At 36.6% G+C, this 23,261-nt stretch overlaps 1 protein-coding gene across 3 annotated transcripts in view; it reads left to right on the top strand.

Moving 5' to 3' along the window:
- Window positions 1-22,959, top strand: part of EPHA6 (EPH receptor A6) — an 878,132-nt gene extending 855,173 nt beyond the window's left edge. For all 3 annotated transcript variants that reach the window (XM_059164403.1, XM_059164402.1, XM_059164404.1), the window contains 4 exons: window positions 8,405-8,598; window positions 10,774-10,845; window positions 19,301-19,450; window positions 20,779-22,959. In XM_059164403.1, coding sequence (XP_059020386.1) covers window positions 8,405-8,598; window positions 10,774-10,845; window positions 19,301-19,450; window positions 20,779-20,893 — 531 coding nt within the window. In that variant the 3' untranslated portion in view covers window positions 20,894-22,959. The remainder of the gene's footprint in view (window positions 1-8,404; window positions 8,599-10,773; window positions 10,846-19,300; window positions 19,451-20,778) is intronic.
- Window positions 22,960-23,261: the final 302 nt, after the last annotated feature.

Raw genomic sequence — 23,261 nt, 5'->3', positions numbered from 1 at the left:
CTCAGAGAGTCCAGTCATTTCCAATTTTTGTCTCTGATTAGATTTTCCAAACTCTTCTTTATTATGTAATGGTCTTTGTGTAATGATCTGTGTAAGAAAGATACAGGAAATTGCTAAAGGCCCATTCCCATTATTTCAACCTTTCCATATTACTGAGGGAATTTTTGCATTTATTTGAATATGCACTATACCAAGGCAATTGCCAAAATGGCCTTCCTTTGCACAATTTTTCAAGAACTGCTACTATCAGTATGTAGGCAATAGCAGCATTTTAATTAAATATATACTAATTATACTAGCATGATGCATGTCTGCTAGAGTCAAGAGTGATAGAGAATATTATGAAAGGCAATCAATCACCGTTGTAAATAATTCAGATGGTAAAGTTCCAAGTAGAGGAAACCAATAACCAATATGCTACTACCACAGGGTAATTTTCAAGGGAAACTTTTTTGTAACTAAGTGACCACAAAGCTAGAAAATGTATACATGCCAGTAATGTTTTCATAAAAAATTAATTATAACTTTGATATATTTACATATTGAAATATTTTTACATTCTTTAGCTCTTAAAATTTTTATTCCATCTTTTGCTCTCTTTGGAGCATTTACAAAGAGGACATTTTAAGAGCCCCCTTTTCTTTATACTCATAAAGTTGATTTCCATATGTCTTATCTAGCCAGGACAGTCTCTAGCCCTGTCTGGGGTTTGGTCTCCCTGCATTTGGAATTCTGTGGGAAAGGAAGTCCTATTCTGTGAAGGCCAAATCTAGACCTGGAGGTTACAGAACCTCAGATTATAGAGAGGTTACCAAAGGCCCTACAGATAAAGACCTCAGTTTCAGGGACTCCAGCTTTTTGAGCTGAACGGTACAATTGCAGGCATTGAATCCAGTTGTCTTTTCTTCGTTAATGAGGACATAGAGGCCTGCCCAACAGTTTAGCACTTCGATGCAGTTCAGGGGATTACTTTGCTAATGCTCTTTGCATGACTTACAAAGTGAAACATCATTACATAATGTTAGTTATTTGTCACAACAGGTGTGACTTTCAACCATTAGGGGTAAACAATTCTCCAAATGGCAAATCTTACCAAGAACCTTTAACCTCTGAGAGTCCTACACTTCATATTGTTCCTCATTGTGTCCACTCATTCAACAGTCTCAAAGGTGGTAACCTCCTATAGACAACCACTCTTCATTTTAAAAAGGTCCTTGATATTCTATAGTGAGTTCCAAAAAGTGAGGTTTGGGAACTGCCCTAAATGTAGACTTTCAAGGAATTTGTTATCTTAAACTTGAAAAGGAAATCTTAGGCTTCCATGCCCTAATGATCTACAAATTACAAATGAGCCTCTGAAAAAAATGTTTTCTGTCTGTACCTTATTTTTTTCACTCCCTTGTATCCTTTTTTCTTATCAGACACTGAATTTCATTTGGGTCTTGATTGCCTTTCACTGAATTTTAAATCCTAGATGTGGAAAAATATCGAGTAAGAAAATCAGTATAAGATTATAAATGTTATTTACTTATAACTACGTCTTTCCTTCCTTCTTTTCCCCTCTCCCATGTAGACATAATCTTTATGTTGCATATCAGGAAAAGAGATTACCAGTGTTTTCAGCATTATTGTATTAAATATCAAATATCCTAATAAATATAAGTAATCATTACCCCAAAAAGGAAGTATATATTGGTACCCTTTGCCTCACTATCTTCTTTCTACCTAAGACTATAGGTTTTCCACAAAGCCATGATGAATATTTAGAGGGAAGATAAGAATAAAATCATTTCACATTCCATTTACTAATGTACATTTCGGTAGACTAAAATTTTGAGACAGTTTCTTTTAAAAGAAAGTATGAATAACTAAAGTCAATGTGCTTCTTTTTGGAGATACTTAGCAGCCTTATAACATAAAAATGTGATTCCCTGCACAACCCAAGCAGCCCTTGTTCAATGGTATTGTTCAGGGATGTCTTAACGTCTTCATATTGACTGTCTACTTCTTGTTTGCCTGGCTTAATAAAAGGTGCACATTGCCTGCTTTGATTCAGAAACTGTCAACACAATTGGAAAACTCATCAGATTCAGCAAGAGCAGAACAGTCTGCTACGTGCCCCAACTGAGCCTTATGTTGATTCTAGGCTGCTAAAAATTGCGGTGTCAATGACAAGGAACCAGTACGGTCTATTTGGAACAACCAGCCAGGTTTTAGATAATAAATTCTGACAGAATCTAATTCCTTCTACCTCTGCATGGAAATTATTACTGCAGTCATTTTCATATTTTTTTCACTTTATTTTAATTTTCTTCTTGCATTTTTAAATAAGGGTTTAACCTTGTATAACTTTTCTCCAAAGGATGACAGCCTACACCTATCACAAACTGTTACAAAATTCTCTGTAGTTAATTATCACCCCTTCATATCCTAAAACAACAAACCTCAATTAGTCTTTTAGACAAAGTATCCCATATGCTTCTAGCCCCTCATGAGCCCTTAACTAAGGAATCAGAAAATACCTATAAAACAAAGCTGCTCACCAAAGACATGTTTATGAAGATAAAGGTTAATATAGGTTTTCCCAAGCTGCCCATAAAATACAGCTTTCATAGATCACATATGTGACCACTGAAGCTCTATTTTTTTACTTGACAAGGCATTGTGCTAGATGCTGGGAACCTATGGGCAAAAGAAACAGTTGCTGCCCTTGAGGGGCCCAGCTCTCCCAGCTGAAAGAGCACAAGTGTTTTGGAATGGCCAGAGCAAAGGCCTGGACACAGACAAAGGTGAGGACCAAGAGCCAGGCTCAAGGCAAGCAGCCACAGAATTTCAGACGTGGGAGAAATGGGATCACAGTACCACCTCAGGATTGCTTCCGCTGCACTGTGGGAGATGAGTGGAGAAGGGAAAGGAAGAGGAGTGGACTCGTTAGGAGGCTGTTAGCAAACTAGGAAAGAAATCATTTGGAGGGAGAATTCAAAATGGAGCGGATTTAAAATATATGAAGGTAGTAGCATTAGCACGAATTCAGGTGCTTTTGAGCATCAGGGAAGAGAGAGTCCCAAATGACTCCTTGATCTCTGTGTTGAGTCACTGAAGAACAGTGGTACTCTTTGCAAAGGACAGGAATCCCAAAGGAGGAATGGGATGAGTTTTTGTTTGTTGGTTTGTTTGTTTTTAAAGATTTTGTTTATTTATTTATTTGACAGACAGAGATCACAAGTAGGCAGAGAGGCAGGCAGAGAGAGAGAGAGGAGGAAGCAGGCTCCCTGCCGAACAGAGAGCCCGATGTGGGGCTCGATCCCAGGACTCTGGGATCATAACCTGAGCCGAAGGCAGAGGCTTTAACCCACTGAGCCACCCAGGCGCCCCTGGGATGAGTTTTGAACAAAATAAATCTAAGGTGCCTGCTTGACAACCTCATAAAGATCTACTGAAAGTGATAGACTTAAAAAACCCACAGAGAAGGCAGAGCATGAGCTGCGGCTGTGCCAGCACATGCAGGTAGGTGGGGCAGCATGGAGTGCACAGAACGGGGAAAGAGGGTCAGGATTTAATTCTGGCACAAAGTCAGGGATCTGGCTCAAGGCTCAGGACAGATGTTCTCTACCACTACCACGATCCAGAGGCTGTCAAGATGATAATACCAGTTCTTTTTTCAGGGAATTATTAGCTATGCAATACTGACCCAATCTATGTATCAGTTTGAGCTTCAGCTTTCTTACCTATAAAATATGCATAACCATACTTACATAATAAGGTAATCCAAGACCTAAATAAAGCGAGCTAAGCCAGAGTGTGGCACATAATAAGCTCTCAAAGTTAATATGTTATTTGAATCTGAAACCAGAAAGCTCAGAGGAAATTGAACTCATCATCACTCCGGCCCCAAAATTGTTTCTTCTCCTGTGGTCTCTGTCTTTATCAGGATACCAACCCAAAAACCTGCCCTGCCACGTCTAACCTTAACCCTATCCTGTGTTCCTGTCCAATCGCCCGCTTCCTGTATGCCACAGTCGTTGCCTCCACTAAGGCCTCCACTAAGGCCATCTCTTGCCTGGATCACTGCAAACCTCCTTCCTGATCTCCCATTCCTCCCAGTGTGCTCTCCACACTGAAGCCAGCGTGAGCTTCCCAAAGGCAAATCTAATGTCAATTTACTTGCTAAAACCCTTTTCCCTTTGCAAAAAGTTACTCGTAGCATACAAAACTATTCATGACCCTAAGAACTATTATTTTTACTTAACCTCCCAACCTCAAATCATGCCATCCCTCTCTTTGAAGTCTCTATTCTAGCTGCACAAATCTGCTTTCATTCCCTGAGCAGGTCCCATAGTCTACCTTCAACCTATCCAGTTGACCCTGCTACCTTCTATACTTCCTGTAAGATCCAGCTCACCTCCTCTGAGAACCACGGCTAGGTTAGGCAGTTCTTCACATGCTCCCATAAACTCCCTGTTCTACTTGGCACTTACTGTATTCAAACTCCCCAGTCTTCTTCACTAGATTATATGTTTCCTAAAGACAGATATTTCTTACCCATTTGTTACCTCTTATACATAGCATGCTCAATAGTAGATGTTAAATGGTTAATATATATCTCTTTGGATGAATAAATTTAAAAATCCTTTAGGAAGTTGTCTTTTAACCTTTTTTGTGAATCACATTGCTTAAATCTCTTCCTTTGGCTCCCTTGAAGCCAGGACTTTTAAGGGTACAATCTTGGACAAGTTAAACCTCTCTCTATTTACATTCCTTTTCTGTAAGGTAGGGAAAGTGATAGTACCTACCTCACAGGTTTTTATGAGGACTGAAAGAGTTGATACATGTAAATCATTTAGAACTGGTACCTGGAAGTATCCGAAAGCTCTCATTAACAGCTGTTATTGTCAGGGTTGTTATTGTTGTTACTATTATCCTACAAGGACCCTTTATGTATGACAATTGACATGATACTGGGCTCCACAAATTTTACAAAGTCACAAGTTAAAGAATTAAGGGAATGTAAAAGTCAGAGTTCAACCAGAAGAAAAGGCCACTGTCCCCACAGAAAAGCTTCCTGGGGCCAGCAACATTGCTGAACTCATTATGGGTAAAGGTTCCAGACAAGGGTCCACACTCTTCTTTTACAGACAATTATGAGAGCAATTTGTCAAAAGAGACTATGAGCAACCCACTTGGCACTAAGCAGTCTGCACTGGACATTAATTATTTACCACAGTTGTCTAGGAAAGTCAGCAAAGGACCATGAAGACACTGAGAAATAGTAACCCCTCTAGACAGGAGGAAGAAGCCACCAGTCTCACAGAAAGCTGAGTTTGAGTCCAGTCCTTCTCTCCTGGGGAACAGCAAACCCTGGTCTCACTGGCTCATTGTCCAAGAAAACCAAAGTGAGATCATGAGATCACTTGGAGAATGCAGCGCCATGCTCCAATTTTTGATCAACATGTCCTTCCTTCGGAGGGGATTCCAAATGCTGCCATGCTCATACTTTGAATGCCTCTGGGGTAGTTTAAAACTTCAGGTTTTCTAAGAATTTGCTGCTCTATCAAAATACATTCAAAAATTTCTTCTAATAGCTTTTATTTTGTTCCCTAATATTTATTAATGTGTTAGGCATCATACTAATTGATAAGAATGTAAAATCTACAGGCATAATTCCTGCTTTCAAGTATGTATAGCCCTAGTGGAAAAGCAGATGAATAGTTACAATGCAATGTAATAGATGCAATAATAGAAATGTGTACAAGACTCAGAAGCATTCAGAAATCACTCTCTTCAGGCTAAGATAACATTTTACAAACTATGAAGTAAATACATGTTTGATTTACACAGAATATAAAGTTGAGATCCAAATAAAAACAATGAAGTCAAATGCTATGACAAAATGTAACATGGAAATCATTCCTATGATCCTGTTAATTGATATAAAATTGGAAAGGAAGATTTATAGTGAGAACTAAAAAGCATTTCTGGGGAGTGGTCAGAGAAAAAAGTTTGGAAGCTAATGGAACTCAGTTTAAATGATAGCTCTGCCACCTATGCTGTGTGAATTTGGGCAATTTTCCTAATCTCTCTAGGTCTAAATTTTTTCACTTAAGAGTAGGACAATAAAGGGCACCTTGGAAGCTCTGTCCATTAAGCATCCAACTCTTGATCTCAGCTTGATCTTGATCTCAGAGTCATGAGTTCAAGTTCCACATTAGGCTCCAATTTAAAAAAAAAATAATAGCAATAATAACAACTATTGAATTGAGTTATTTTACACAGTGAAGAAAAAGATGCAAATCATGTAGCGCCTGATAGATACTCAATAAGCAACTAATATTTTTTTTCTCAAAATATAACCTCACTTATCATCTATTTCATTCTATGCACTTATAATTAGGTAACTGGGGTAAATCAACTACAGTGCTCTCCTAGAGTGGGATTTTAAAGCCTTTTTATAATCGAATTCTGTCCTATTTTTCTTAGCTACTTTTCAGAACTATCCACAGTAGTTTTGAGGCTATACAAGCATTTTACACATATCTTATTTTACTAAAATGTGTCACAAAAGGTCTTAAAATCCAAGCTTAGTTGATAACAAACATAATCAGAAAACAGATAAGAAAAAAATCTTGTTCAATAATGGTATAAAATGAATACAAAAATGCTAGTGTCATGACAGGTTAAAGTATTCTGGTCACAAAGACACTGATGGGATTATGAGAAATTCCCTAGTACCAAAAAGCTAAAGCTTAGCAGTTAAGAGGTTCTTACAGGCATATTATTGCTCCTTTTTGCGAACTGCTTCTAGCATGAATTATGGACATTTCCGAGTCCTGTCAACAGCGTCAGTTAAAAAAAGATATTAAGATGTGTTTTTACAAATTACAAAAAGTATGTCGCTGATGCTACCATAAAGACAGGTCTCAGGTTAACAATCTCAACACTTGCATTTTTGTATCTATTGTTGATGAAGGCAGAGATGAGGTTGAGGTGTGCCTGCCTTTAACTATCAGTCTGTTCCTCAGCTTCCCACCTCAAAAATGGGGGATGGACCCTTTCCTTTTTCTTTCTCTCTTTCAGAGATGATATAAGAATAAAGGGTTGCATAATGGGGCGCCTGGGTGGCTCAATTGGTTAAGCACCTGACTCTTGGTTTCAGGTCGTGATATCGAGGTTGTGAGTTCGAGCTTCATGTTGGGCTCCACACTCAGCATGGAGTCTTCTTCATATTCTCTCCCCCTCTCCCTCTGCTTCCTCCCCACTCTTGCTCTCTCTCTGTCTCTCTCTGTAAAATAAATAAATAAAATCTTAAAAGAAAAAGAAGATAAAGGGCCACATGAATACTTTGAACACATAAAAAAAAATAAGCTATATAAATTCCAAGTCAATTGTGTTATATTATTAGGAGATTCCCAGGTGGGCCATATAAAAAATAGATAACTATCCTGCCTTATTTTATATTTGATCTCCTGAGTTCAAAAAAGCAAAACAAAAAAGACTACCTTATTGTCATCACGTTGTTATTCTTAACTTCGGCTTCTTATAGAGATTCCTTTCCCTAGACCCTCCCTCTCCCATATAGTAGCCGCTAGCCACATGGGGCTATTTAAATTTAAACTTTAATGAATTAAAATGAACTAAAACACAAAGCTCAATTCCTCAGTCTTTTTAGCCACATTTCAACCACTCAACAGCCACACGTGACTAGTTTCTATCATGTTGGACAGAGAGAAAAAAAGTTCTATTGGAGAGCACTGTCCCTGAGGATACTCAGGCTTGAATGATCCTGTTGCCCTGTAGTCTTAAGCTAGCCACTGAGAGCATTTCAAGGATTGAATGACCTTAGGAGTTCAGAGAGGACTTCATAATCATGTTGGAGTCAGACTAAGGGAAAGGCAGAAGTAAGCAAAGAGAAATTAAATAAGCAATAAAGAAGAAAGAAGGAATGATAGCCAGCAAAAGAACACACAGTGACATTATTATAAAAGGATAAAAAATGACTCAGGAGTTCAGTGCTTCAACAGAGGTACGATTTTACTTAACACATTTGTCACATGTGGTTTGCACCAAACACATCAATCTTATACTGACTTTCTGATGCCCTAATTGGGTTTGAGACGTTCCAGTTAAATCACACAGGAACTATTTCTTGAAATTGTGATGAAGCTTAACCTCCCCTCTGAATACCAAATGTTTAGAAACATTTTCTTCAAAGAGACGTCAGCAGATATTAATGTAGATACTTACAACTTTTGTATTTATCTTTGTTTGGGCTGCTTGTACCCACAAGTTTTCATGTTTACCAATATTTTTGTTTCTACTTCCCGAATAAAAAAGAATGATAACTTAGCATATGTCGTGTTATTTGTCCCAAAAAATAAGAGACTAACTTGTGTGTGTTTGCATTTAGGTCATCCTGTCCATTGAAGAAGGCTATAGACTTCCAGCTCCCATGGGCTGTCCAGCGTCTCTACACCAGCTGATGCTCCATTGTTGGCAGAAGGAGAGAAATCACAGACCGAAATTTACTGACATTGTCAGCTTCCTGGACAAACTGATCCGCAATCCCAGTGCCCTTCACACCCTGGTGGAAGATATCCTTGTGTAAGATGCATAGTGTTGATTTTCTTCCCCTGGACAGTCATTTCTTTCAGGCTATAGACAAGACTAACAGGTAGAGAGGAGAAAGTTTACCATGATAACTATCTAGTTGTCAACCTTTTAGAATATTTTATACAAACCATATTTTATTTACCAGCTGTGAAAAAAAATTTCTAAATTTTTTTTTTTTGTTCTTAAGAAAACAGTGTCTCCTTTTGTTCTCTCCGTATCTAATTTTTCTGAGTTACTTTTGTTATATTTTTTTCTTGTGGGTGTCTTTGGTATTTGTGTATCCTTTCTTTATTTATTGACCCTGTAAATAGAATTTACCTCTGTAAGTAGAATTTGTATCTACAGATTCTTTAATTTTCTTGTCCATTCTATGTTCTGTCCCTCTGTTTGAAACAGCAAGCAAGACAGGGGCAATTTGTGAATCAGCCGGGAGTGAGAATGTTTCCTGCTGACATGATCACACCCAGCTGTTGTTACTTTCCATTTCTAAAACCAGAAAAAGACAGATGACAAGACAAGAAAATGAAGGCACTCCTATGCCATTTTATAAAAGTCAGTAGAGTTGAGAAGATCTTCTCACCTCTCTCTAAAAAACAATTATAAGAAGGGGAGAGTAGAAGGAAAGAGACACTTCTCTGTTTCTGAAAAGATTACATTTAAAATATTATCAAATTGAGAATATATGTGTTTAGGCCAAATTGGACTTAGAAATAACAAAAGCGTTTCCAAAGCTCACTCTCCTAACTCAGGGGACAGCCAACGGAATATATAAATGTTCAGCTTGAGGTCATAGGTTCAAGTCAGTGCAGGCTTTTTGTGATAATAAGGCCAAAGGCTCTTCAAGGACTACTTAAGCAGGCCTCAGTTCACTGCAGAGCACATAAGAGTTCACCTCTAAATCACTAATTGGCAGCCTCAGTAAAGTGAAGCCAAGCATGAAATAGCTAGAGATTAAACTATTACTCTAGCTCATCTTCCCTAAAGCAGTCCAACAGAAGAAGCAGTAAAGGGCTGGGGTGGGGCGGGCTTGGGTTGGGGGAGTGACCTAGGATTTTAAGGACACTTAGTGAAGGATTTTAAGCAAGAGAATAGCATGATCACATTTGCGTTTCTAAAAGATCACTCTAGAGCTGATTTAGACTAAGTGCAAAAGAAGGAACAAGACTAGAAACAGAGACAGTTATGTGTTTGAAGCCCAAGCCAGAAAAGATTAGGGTCTAATTCATGAAATGGGAGTAAGTTTGGGGTTGGGAGATAAGAGGATGGATTTATTCTCAGGCAAGGAGAGCAATGTGTCTTGGTCATTGATTGAATATGGGAGGGGGAGGAGAGAAAAGAGTCAAAGATTCTATCAAGTTACCTTCTTAGACAAGCCGGCCAATAATATTACCACTAAGAGAGAGAAGGAAGATAGGGTTTTGCAATAGAAATGAAACCATTTCAAGTAAACTGAATTGAAGATGCCTGTGGGGCAGGTAGGTGGAGTTGTCCAATAGGCAGTTATATTTGTAGTTGAACCTCAGGGGGAAAGATCTGGGCTGAAGATTTGAAGATCATCAACATAGAGACGATAACTAAAGATTCATGCATAGTTGAGATGACCCATGGAGACTATCAGGTATGAAAATTAACAGAGGGAAGTAAAGAAGGGTGTTCTCTGGAATACCAAGATTTAAGAAATGAGGTGAGGGAGAAGACCCAAAGGAGACCAAGAAAGAAGAGAGCCAGACCGGTAATAACTAAAGCTGGGAAAGGGTGGTGACATAGAAGCAAAAAATGGGAAGAGTTCCAAGGAGTGTAACGTCCAAGACTTCACAAGAGCTTCAGCAAGATAAAAAGTGGAATGGGTCCTTCGAACTTAGCAGCAAAGTGGTCAGGTATCTATGGGCAGCCTTAGCAAGAGCATTGGAATAAAAGTGCATAAGACAGCTGGCAATGGAGCAGGAGTAAATATGAGATCAGAGAGAAAAGCAATACAAAGTACCTAGAAGCCTGTCTCTGAAGGGAAAGAGAAGTAGTTAAAATGTTTCTTCATTTTGTTTTTATGTTTTACTGAAGAGATGGGCATGCATTGACATTGAAATGAAAGAGCTAATGCAGTAAATGTGTGTTAATGGTTTTCTATAAACTGAACTCATTTAATCCAGGCCTCTCATTGTGGTATAGGGTTAATGGACCCCACAGCCAATGCCCATCAACAGAGCTCTCTAACTGTTCTATGGCAGTAGAAGCAGGCAGGTAAGAGCCTTTTTTTTTTTTTTTTTTTTTTTTTAAGAAAAGCAAGTACAACAATTTCTTCCCTGCTTTTTCGAGACTATGAATGTTTATCATAGCTGGAAAACACTGATGAAGACTCTGAGATGAGAAAATGCCAAAAGTCAAAATGATCCAGAGGTAAAGTCAGTATGAGGACTTGTGTCATGGGGCCAGAGATATAGGGTTTAAAGGGTTTAACAGGATGTGCAGCCATCCTGTGGACAGGCCAACAGATGGCAAGTCAGTGATGGTACTGCCACACGCGGACAAGAGTTGGGTACTTTACATACAGTTGGCAGTTTGATTTGATTCTGAAGTCTGATATCTGGGAAACCAAATAGAAGTTTCTGTGACTGATTTGCTATCCTTGTTTCTGACAAAGATCTATGTACTAGTGTTTTCTGCCTTTAATACACTTTTCTTGGAGAAACAAAGAAAAACAGAGTTCTACTGGTACACATGCCTGAACTGTTATCACCACTCTTATTTTCACAGCAGCCTGAGCAGGTTATCCCTGCCAACCCCTTCACCTCCAGTACTATCCACCCACCCTGTCCCTGATCCCAGAGAACTGAGACTGTTTAAAGGAAAAAGGGCACCTGGGTGGCTCAGTTGGTTAAACAGCTACTTTGGTCTCAGGTCATGATCCTGGAGTTCCGGGGTCAAGCCCTGCATCAGGCTCCCTGCTTGGCAGGGAGTCTGCTTTGCCCTCTGACCCTCTCTCTTTTCATGCTCTCTCTCTCTCTCATTCACTCTCTCAAATAAATAAAATTTAAAAAAAAAATAAAGGGAAGAGACATGGTATGAAGGATAACAATTTAGCTAAAGGATTTGTGGTTTGTTTTGTGCTTATAAAACTGTGGCACTGTCCATCCCCCAACTCCCAAAGCCCAGTCATCTGTCTCAGTGCGCTGGATTAAAGGAACATGACAGGGAGTAGAATTTCAATCTCTCCGCCCATTTATCTCTCAAGCAGGTAAAGGAGTTTAAGGGTGTAATCCACAGCAACTCTGATTAAACTCACCTATACTCTTATTAGACTCTGGAGTCTCCCCAGCCTCCTGGGATTCCCTCACGCTTCTGTACTGACATAACTCTCTCATCCACTAGGTCCCCATGGCTTTTATTCCACTCTAATTGCTTTTTTCTCAACAATTCACCTGAGAAGCTTTTATCCTTTCTCTTGACAGAATAGTAAGAAGGGAAAAAATTAAGGCAACAAAGGGGAAATGAGGAAAGCTGTGAAACCCGCAGCTCACTAATTTTATACTAGCATATTAGAAATTTTATAAATCTTGTATCTGTAATTTCTCTTCTCAAAAGACAGAACACCCAATAGATTAAAAAAAAAAAAAAAAAAAACTGTTGGTCAGGGAAAGCTTTCATTGGAGCAGCTGTTCTGAATAATGCTGATGTTCTTGGGCCTGGCACACTCCCGTGGGAATATTCAGAGCTCTGTTCAGTTCTTCTCTCTTACTCAAGAAAGTATATGGATGTATAAGGGAACATAGCAATATTATAAGTATCATTTTATTTACTTTTTTCTTTTTATCTAGATATGATTGATTTAAAAAATAATTTGCAGAAGTACCTTGTTAATATAGGTAATCACCCTTTCATAAATGTGAATTTCGAACTACCTTCACTTTTACTCATTCAACAATGTTACCTTATAACCTCCTTTTTAAAGTATTTGTAACTATCACATGGTGTACAGCCCCTGGGCGAAAAGGCCAACTTTGAAGCCAAGTCTATGTGGAGAATGACATCAGGAGCAGGGCCTGGCCATGACCTTTGAAACACCACTCACTCCCTTTCCTTTGGCCCTCATGATAAATGCTATAGCTACTCTCAATCCCAAGTCAAACATATCCCCATGGTTCCCAGGGTCACATCTGAGGTCCAGTGGTTTAATAGTGTAATAGATTAATGACTATATGAGTGTTCCTTCGCCCGGCCCGACCTTCCACACCCCACCCACGTTATTCTACACATTTATTCTCCAACCTCTTCAACTCTCACCCCTGATTCCTTCACACACCAAAGCACTACATTGAAGTCAGCTGGCAGTGCCTTTTTGACCAATGTGACCATGTAATGGAAAATAATACTTTTCTCTAGTCTCTGCCATAGATCCCCAGCACTGACAAAAACTTTTTTACAGATTATGGGCTCTTTGGTGATATCAGCTTAAAAAGGGGCATCCAGGGATGGGCAGCAGTTGACCAGAAGGACAGTCCATGGCAATCACCTGCTTCAGAAATCATGCTCTGCCCAGGCCAAGACACTTAAGAATAGTTTCTTTACCCATGGGGCCACAGTTAAGGATCTTAAAACTTTAGCTTTTAGGAACTGGAACCACCACTTTCCTTAGTACACATAAATCTCTGTTGAACTTCCAACTACTTGGGTATCAGTAATGTGTGAATCATGAGGATAGGGAAAAGTTCAAACCAGTATCATAATTAAGAACCTCTGCTTTAGAAAACCACAAGTAAATGTTTTAAGACTAAATGGTACTACCTCCTCCATCCAATTCATAAAGCACCTCTAATGCTGTCTTCTGAGGACAGGAACTTTCAACAATTGGATATGAATTTTTCCATTGATTTCAAGAAGATCTTGTTCATTGCTGTCTAGGCTACACATAATCAGCACTTGCCTGGTTGTTTCTACCAGGTCATAGACGACTTGTTCTAATTTCTATAACTAGAAGTTTTAATGGTATTTCCCATGAGAGAGAAATGAATGGCTAGCCAAAATCGGTGTTGTAATTGATTGATTATCAAAACTCTGTGGAAGGAAGACAGAATATTAAATATTAATCAGGAAATAAGAAACTTCTACCTGTTAGATAATCTAAACTTAATTCACATGAGCTCTTGGCACAAGCTAGTGATAATACTGATGTTAATACCAATATTAATACTGATAAAAATTCCAATATATATCATCAATAATAACTTTTATTGCCATTTGTTGAAAGCCTACTGTGTTTCAGTCATTGTACCTAGGTACTTTTATCTATAAAATCATTTAATCCACCCTATTACTATCCCCATCCTTCAGATTAAGAAAGAGAAACTCAAAGAGTAAAGAAAGTAATTAGTGGATCAGACATTTTAACAAGGTCCACCAACTGCAAAGTCCTTGTTATGTCCACCACACAGTGTACAATCATGCAAAATGGCAAGGTTCTTCCCATTATGGCACTGTTTTAGAAATATGATTATAAGAAAAGTACTTTTTTTTATATTTCCACATAGATTTTCTCTGAACTAATCAGACTTCCTGGATGGGGTATATTAAAATCCCAAAAAGAATTTGCAGTGGAGCATAGCCTGTTATTTTATGTTCTACTAAGCAAATCCAAGGAGTTAGAGTATATGCCCTCGTTCATGGGAATAAGTAACAAACACTTAGTCAGTATATCCCCTCAACATCCTCCTACAATGTTCAGCCATGTTCAAGATTATGTTCAAGTTTGCTATCCCACCTGACTATAGAGAGGACAAGGTTTTCTTTTTCATCTGATAAAACAAATTCTTCCTTCAAAGTTTAGGTAGATAATTTGTATATTATGTATGGATTAACTAAATAGTGTGAAGTGTAATCCCTGAGTTATGAGATCAGAAATGCACGTGAAAGTGGTGATATTGAATAAGTTGAACACTGTTGCTATTGTTCTAGATCACTTCACCCTGGGCTACCTCACTCCACCTATAGCTGCCTCTCTCTCCACTCTGAAACCCACAAAGGCAGGGATAAGCAAGCACCATCAATATGTACTTACTATTCAATTTAAGGGAACTAAGTCAAAATAGATCATTCATCATGAATCAGCCATTATGTCATGGACTAAACTTTTCTATACAGAATACTCAAGTCTAAATCACCACTTATTTAAAATTCCTATAAAACTTTCAGCTTTGTGCTAAGGCCTACAGAAAATAGAAATATATGTGAAATCTGGTCCCTGCCATCAGGGAATTTTAACTTAACCTTTTTAAAAAATTCTTCTGTCTTATAGATTTTTCCCAAAGAAGTAATTTAACTGAAACAAAAAGATACATACTATAAGATTGAGTAGTCATCTGTAATAAAAGAATATTGCTAGCCCCGTAGGAGCCTAACTTCAGGAAATTAAATTATTAAGTATCAAAATGTAGATCATTATATACTCATTTGATTAATATTTATGAATACTACTGAAACATTCAAATTATTAATAAGTAACTGAAATAAAGGCAATGTAAAATAGAATGGACCTAATCTGTGCAGTTCCGCTAACCATGTATAACAGCTAGGGGGAAAAAGTTATCTTGGAGTCATAAAAAGAGAAAAGCCTTTAAGCATGTGATGGTTTCATATTAAAACAAGATCTTACTTTGCAATAGTATTTCTCAAAGTATAACTTTTCTTGAATCATTTTTAATAAATCTATTATTATTATATTTGCATGATAAATATAAAACATGGAAAACTTTTGGAAATAAAAACCTTCTTGCTATTTACTGGCAGTTTCCATATCTATTGATTATCTATGTAAGAACTTTCTAAATTAAAAGACTAGTACTGGGTCACCCAGGTGGCTCTGTCAGTGAAGCATCTGACTCTTGGTTTCAACTCAGGTCATGATCTCAGGGTCCTGGGATCAAGCCCCACATGGGGCTCCGCACTCAGTGGAGAGTTTGCTGGAGATTTTCTCTCTCTCTCTCTCTCTCTCTCTGCCCCACACCCCCTGCAGGCATCCTCTCTCTCTAAAATAAATAAATAAATCTTAAAAAGAATAGTACTATTATGAACTCAAAAGGCTCATTAGAGTAAAAAATTATTGGCTCTATCAGTGCTACTCATTTTTACATACTTAGATGTATTACAAGTATATATTTATTGAACCTTAAACTGTGTCATTACCTATTCTACCTATGTTCCAGCCCTCTCTCTAATCTAAATTGACCATCATTTATACATTTATAATTTCCTAACTTTACCCCTTCCTCATTTTTCTGAGGGAAGTGAGAGACCCCTGACCTTCTGTTCTACAATATGTACTTTTTTTCAACATGAGCTGCAGATTTTGCTGTAAAGATATTTCTCAGGTGGGCAGCTCCCACTAATCACCAAAGAGCAGAAATTTCTATGTGCTCAGCAAATGGCAGACTGAATTTATCATTGTACATGGTTGATAAGAAAGGGCGTTTATTGTTTATTAGGTAATATTCCAGAGAATTCATGTGAGGGTGATGGTACCCAGCCCTCAAAGCCGGAAAATAGCAGCATTTTTCAACTTCTTTATAAGATAAGGTGAAAGAAGAGTTATTGCACAGTGGCTATGAACAATGAGGGGATCCTGACCTTACTAAATCACCTGCCAGTGCAGTGGTAGAAAGGCCAAAGAGTAACTAGGTTACTAAAGATGTGTGGAGAGAAAGGGAATTATGGTATTGAAACATTCTGGGAGCAAATAGTGCATGCTTTTCAACAGAGAAATAGGCCACTTAAGGCATTTGGTATACAGAATGTCCTTCCATGACCTTTCTATACTAAGGACATAAAATTAGCAAATTACATTTCCACTCACGGATTATAAATTGTGAACGCTCGAGAGTTATTCCAGAGTTATCTCAGGAGAGGGAAGTAGAAGTCACCTGACACTATCTGTGCATCAAGTCTGGCATGGGACTATGAAGGGAAAGTCACTTAAATACATTCTTTTAATTTTGTTCAGTCAACAAACTTCTTTGACAAGTAATTAAAAGATATGGGAGCCACCTTGTTTTAAAATAGGACATTCAGTTTCCTAGCATGTGTGGCTTTATGTTAGTAAGCAAAAGGGTACCCTGATCATTTTGATATTTAAACTTAGTAAATTATAGCAGCATTTCTTAAACTACGTTTTATAGAAACTAGTCAGATAATTTAGGAAAATAATGTAGATGCCATTGCTAATTTTCTTGTATGTTCACATTGTACATTAGAACAGTGAAGACTTGGAGAAATGCTCTTAAAAATCCTATTTAACTCTGTTTGCAGTGGATACCTTTATTAGTTTTTATTTTATATGAATTTTGCTTATTTTATAATACTTATTGATATTAACATCTCTAGGAAGCAACAAATATGGCAATAATAAAGTATTTATGATAGGTTTTCAATCTTTGGACATAACTAATCTTCATTAGGGTCAAATCATGAATCCCTCCAATATTAATTTGGATGAATCAGCCCACAATCAAAATAGCATTGCAATTTATTGTATAAGAAAAAAGCATGTAGCTTTTATCAGCCTCCCAAATTGGAAATATAGTAACAGAAATGATTACTAGTAAAAAAAATACAAATCACTCTTAAGAATTACCGGACTCAATATGAACCACTATGTAGTCACAAGATACATGCATTTAATTTATGCACATTTGAATTATATATTAAAAGCAAAACCCCTATTTTTTCCTCATTTTCTCTCTTCATCTTCATCCCCATCTTCAACTAGACCCCAGTCTGGGAAAAGGGAAGTCAACATAACAATCAAAGGAAAACCAAAGAATGAACTCGAGGCCTTTAGTGGGGACTTTGTCCTAAAAAATTCCAAGTGACCTCTTTCAGAGTCTTCAAGAGTTGTACAATGTACAGGGCCTGATGATTTAAGGGTAATTTAAAGGATTTTTATGGGTAATTTTGATTATTAGAGGTTTTTATGTTTTACCTTGTGCACTAACCTTATAGCCTAACTCCCATTCTCATATATTTTTAACAAAACAATACCAGAGTTATACAACATGCATACTCCATTCTGTCTCACAATGGAGTTCTTCTTATTTCATGTGGTTCATATACTGTCATTCATATACTAGTGTTCATACACTATCGGTTTCTAGTTAAAGTGAAATAGTTCAAATATGAATGGTAAATATGATTATAATCAAATATTCCAAATACGAATGTTAAAATTATGGATCTAGTTAAGTCCCCATGGATTCTTTCCTTCTTTAATTTTATAAAAAATTAAAAGCAAAGTAAATGAAATTTGGATTAACCTTCTAACTTTTAATGGGAATATTTTCATTACTTATAAAATACTGATTTGACTCAAATACCATCACAAAAAAAGGTTACTGCCCTACTATTTAATATAAACTCTAGACCTAATAACTTTTAATGATGTATATATTACCCTAGAAGACTAATAAAATGCTTATAAAAGCACTTTTTAGTGCCAGGTAAAAGCAGAATAATATAGTTTATTGCCAGAATCAGTTAAATATATAATTCTTAGTTAATTTTACTATAGTTTCTAAGGTTACTTCCATGCTTATTCTATCTTTAGCTTATATAAAACTATTCTGTATATATATGTATATATATACATATATAATGTATATATTTATGTATGAATACACACACATCTGCTAGCCTTTCCAAAATAATACCTTTATATTATTTTTATATTAAAAGTACAAAAATATGGGACTCCTGTTTGTAGCTCAGTTTGTTAAGTGTCCGCCTCTTGATTTTTGGCTTAGGTCATGATCTCAGGGTTGTGAGATTGAGCCCCACGTCATGCTCTGTGCTGGGTGTGGAGCCTGTTTAGGATTCTCTCTCCCCTTCTGCCCCTTCCCCACCTCCCAGCCTCTCAAAAAAGAAAAAAAGAAAAAAAAACCTACAAAAATATCCCCAACTGCAATGCCCTTTCATTAAATATTAGAAACAAAAATACAGATGTCTGTTTCACTTACATTAAGATCCATTAATGCTGGATTCCCTTTTCTTGTTAACTCAAACTTACATTGATTTTGCTTTGTTTTATGCCATATTATATCTGTGCTTTGGGCTGTTTTACTCTAGGCTTGAATGTATGTAAATCTTATTCATGCCACTGAGCTCTGTAACAGCAGAGATTATTTTTTAATAAATAATAAATTCTTGTTGAATGTTTGAGAATAAATAAATGGAGGCTTGATCAATGAATTCACTGTGAAAAGGAGAAAGGACTGTCATATCAAATGTAAAAAAGGCAAAAGGGCAAGGATTTGGTGACAGGTTAGAAAGTATAAGAGTAAACAGCCTATGGCTACTAACTGTCCTTTGGGGATGACGACTGGGCTATTCCTCAGGTTTGAAAACACAATTTTATGCAAGAGGAAAAAGTAAATAGCAGTTCACAAGATGTGGGTTTTCTCAAGCTTTATCTAGTATAAAACCCAGTTAGTAGCAAAAAAGCAGAAACAGACAAAGTGATAAGTGAAACTGACCAGATAAAAGTGGCTGATTTGAATATAATGGAAAATTAGAGATTATTTTTTAATGGAGTATGAAAACATTAGAGGCAAGGATATTGTAAAAGGAAAAAAAGGGACTTGGATATTTTTTGCTGTCTCTGACTTTTAAATGGTCACCATGGGTTTTGTTTGTTTGTTTGTTTCTTTTCTTGTAGAATGCCAGAATCCCCTGGTGAAGTTCCGGAATATCCTTTGTTTGTCACAGTTGGTGAATGGCTGGATTCTATAAAGATGGGGCAATATAAAAATAACTTCATGGCAGCAGGGTTTACGACTTTTGACCTAATTTCAAGAATGAGCATTGAGTAAGTGGTCCTAGGTTTATTATTATGCTTAGCAGTCCACTCAAGTTGTTACAAATTCAAATACCGGATCAAAACACCATGATTCAACTACATTTCCTAATGCTAGTATGGCATTTCCACGTCTTTCCTCACCATTTCTGATTATCATTCTAGTGGTAATTGGACATTACACTTTTAACTATTTTCCTTTGGAAGAATATGTTTAATTCGAATAGCTATTTTAAAAATTTGTAAATGCTTTCTGAAATGTATATTACTCTCATTCACATCCTAGACTACATCAGCACAGTTTACCTAAGCAAATTACTTATGACTCACATATACTAATTTTGCATAATCAATTCCTATTACCTTCATCAAATGGAGTAATTGCAGTAGTACATTATCATCATGTAATTTCAGAGCTTCTTATCTATATTATACAAGTTGGACATTTTTCCATTGTCTCAAAAATTATTCCTTGCCTGGGTGCTATAAAAAGTTCTTATTCCTTGGCTGGGTGCAGTAAAACATGTGCTTAAAAGGTAGATACTAAAACTAGTTGGTTGAATCATATGAGATTGCCATTAGTTTGAAATAGTAATGGCAACTTTATATAGTTCAACTTAATACAAGAATATTTTTTTCAGATTATTTAATGACCATAGGGCTCAGATACAGTCTACATTGTATCTTCTACCCTATATATTATTTTGCTAACACTTTAGATATAGTTATCTAAATTGTAGAATTTAGATAATGATAAAAATTTTCAACAGTTAAATTGTAGAATTTAGATAATGATAAAAATTTTCAACAGTGTTAACTGGGGCACCTGGGTGCTCAGTTGGTTAAGTATCCAGCTCTTGATTTCGGCTCACATCATGATCTCAGGGTCATAAGATTGAGCCCCTAGGTGGGCTCCGCACTCAGCAGGGTGTCTGCCTGACATTCTCTTCCTCTCCCTCTGCCCCTCCTCTCTCCCTCTCTGTCTCTCTAAAATAAATACATAAATCTTTTAAAAATTGTATTCCCTTTAGGTCTATGGAATGTCTGAACATTACGTTGGTACCTGAATGTGAAATTTTCCTTTGTATCCTTAAATTTGAGGTAGACTTGATACATTATCTGGCACCAGGGAGAAGAAAAATGTAACTGTTCACCTGTATCTCTGCTTAAACTCTCATTTTACCAGCTATACAATTTTTGTTAAATTCATAAGCAAATCTGACATGGGACACACTTACCATATGTAAATCTTCATTTCCTATCTCCTTACCAGATCTAAATATTCATATTCTCTCTCCTCCACTCCCACCCCCATCTCTACATCTTTTTCTCTCTCACAGTGATATTAGAAGAATTGGAGTCCTACTCATTGGACACCAGAGACGGATAGTCAGCAGTATACAGACCTTACGTTTACAAATGATGCATATACAGGAGAAAGGATTTCATGTATGAAAGTACTACAAGCACTTGTGTTTTGTGCCTCAGCATTTCTAAAATGAAAGATACCCTCTCTACTACTCTCTCTTCTGATTCTCCAAACATCACTTCATAAACTGCAGTCTCCTGTTCAGACTACGGGCACGCACCTTTTGTTTATGCTTCCAACCTGGATGTTAAAATTATGCCTCATAGCTCCTCTCTGAATAATCTGCAAATAAAACCCTGGCCCACCTCAGATTATCACTACACAATGGTAAATTACTCAGCATGGATGTGTAACTTTGTACAACAGTATTTGGAAAGTGTTCACGAACTTAACCCAAAGGAATTTGCCCAGGTGTGGCTTCCTTAATGATGTATTTAGAGTTTGATGGTAGATGAAAAAGAAATAGTTGACATTTCTTTCATGTTTTGTGATCAAGTAGCTTCCAAACTGACACGAATATTTTAGATAATTATATTCAACTCTATGGATCATATTGTTATTTGTTTTATTTGTATGTGTATTTATTTGTATTATATTTATTTAACTATTGTTGCCTGATGTTGTTAGAATTATTTGCAGAAATAACCAGTGATGTCATTTGGTGAATTCTGGTCAGGTGTAACTGCACTTAGGAGGAGGTTATCAGGGAGGGAGAGGGAGAAACATACTGTGCTTTTCAATCTTCTAAGGCTGGGTTTGTTTATTTTTTTTAATTGACTTTATAGTGTCCTACATATTTAGTAGTAAGTGGTAGTTTAGAGGCTTTTCCCTTCTACGTTTTGCTAACTATAGTATATTTCTCTCCAAATATTCTCTCCAACCTTATGAAGATCACCCCAAAAAGGGTAAGAGTGAGACCAGTTTTTGAAAGGATTTCATAGAGTGAAGCATGAAATAAAACCATGTCTATTCCCTTGGTTCACCTTCACAAGTTTGCAAAAGCAGTTTTATCAAAGCACTGAGAAAATTAGTTATTTTCAGTAGAATTGCTTTGAATAAAAAATCTAAGATTATCATCTTAGACTTAATGTAAAAAGAGTAATTAATTTAGTTTAAACACAATTTTATGATAGCTATATGGTGGCCCCCCAAAATAAACATATCTAGCTGAATGTCTGCTATTGGTGCATTTTGCAAGTTTAAGAACTTTTGTATTTTGTTCCTAAAGTATAAGTTACATGAATATGCTGAGCTGTTTTCCAAACCTTTCAAGAGACAAGTATGCCACTGCATGTTCCAAAGAGGATATGAAAAGACCTAACACATGAGCATATATAAATTGTGTGTCAACCTGGACCCATAACACAATAACATAAAAATGTGAACACAGCTAGGGTATGTTGTCATAATTGTCTCAGAGGCTGCAAAAAAAAGGCAAATGTATTTTTCAGGGAACTAAGCTGAGTCATTTTATCAAAACAGTGTTGTTTTATGAGTAAGTTCAATTGTAAAATCAGCTGTTGACTGTGAAAATACAGAATGGCTCCTGTGGTGAGTTTGGAAGAGTAGGCAAGATGTGTTGAGAGAGAGCGATTTTAAAAATAGCAGGCTGTCTAAAGATGCTTATTTAATAAATCGGTTTTTCTTTGATTTAAGATGTAAAGGTGCCCAACCCACTTCTCCAGTTCCCACCTAAATCACATTTTTTGGTAATAGCAGCTGTCTTGCTATTAAAGGAGACGCACTTTCTTTTATTCTTTTAGGTTTGTTGATTATCCCATAAGACTAGAGCCTTCCACATACATTCTTTTGCTGATTTATCTCCTGACTTTTGTCTACCACAGCTTAATTTTTTCTCATTTTAAAAAAAAAAGTGTATAGAGCTAGAAGGAAGAGTCTTTAAAGTATTCCTTAAAGTATACTAAAAAAGAAAAAAAAGTGAGAAATGCATCACTTTTTAAGTAAGTGTGTCCGAAATAGCTAGCAACATTTTCTAGCCACCATGTGCATGGTCATGCATCACTCATACACTATCAGCAGTTTGCTTGATACATTTACACAGATCTGGTTACATGTAGAGGAAATATAAAACTTCCACATTTACCTATCTTCAAATATATATTAAATAAGAACAAATATAAAACAGATTAAATTTATTAATCATATATATTTATTTTTATAATACAACAAAAAAGTATTTAGAAAAATAAGGAATAGAATAATTATGGTCTTCCATAGGACTCTGTCAGCAACATCTGTATACTTTGTTGAAATAAATTCTATAAAGTATTTAAACTTCTATGAGATGGGCATTCACTACTTGCAAGATTAAAGTTCACAGTTAAGAATTTTTTTCTTCAAAAATACAGAGATCTTTTTCTATATCTGATTAATTTATATTTCTTTTTTTCTTCCCTAATACCTTTCTACAGTATTATAAAACTCCCTTTCCCC

Source organism: Mustela lutreola, chromosome 2 (genome assembly GCF_030435805.1).
Source record: "Mustela lutreola isolate mMusLut2 chromosome 2, mMusLut2.pri, whole genome shotgun sequence".
NCBI lineage: Eukaryota > Metazoa > Chordata > Mammalia > Carnivora > Mustelidae > Mustela > Mustela lutreola.
Note: the sequence above shows the minus strand (reverse complement) of the source record. Positions and strands in the feature narration are given on the sequence as shown.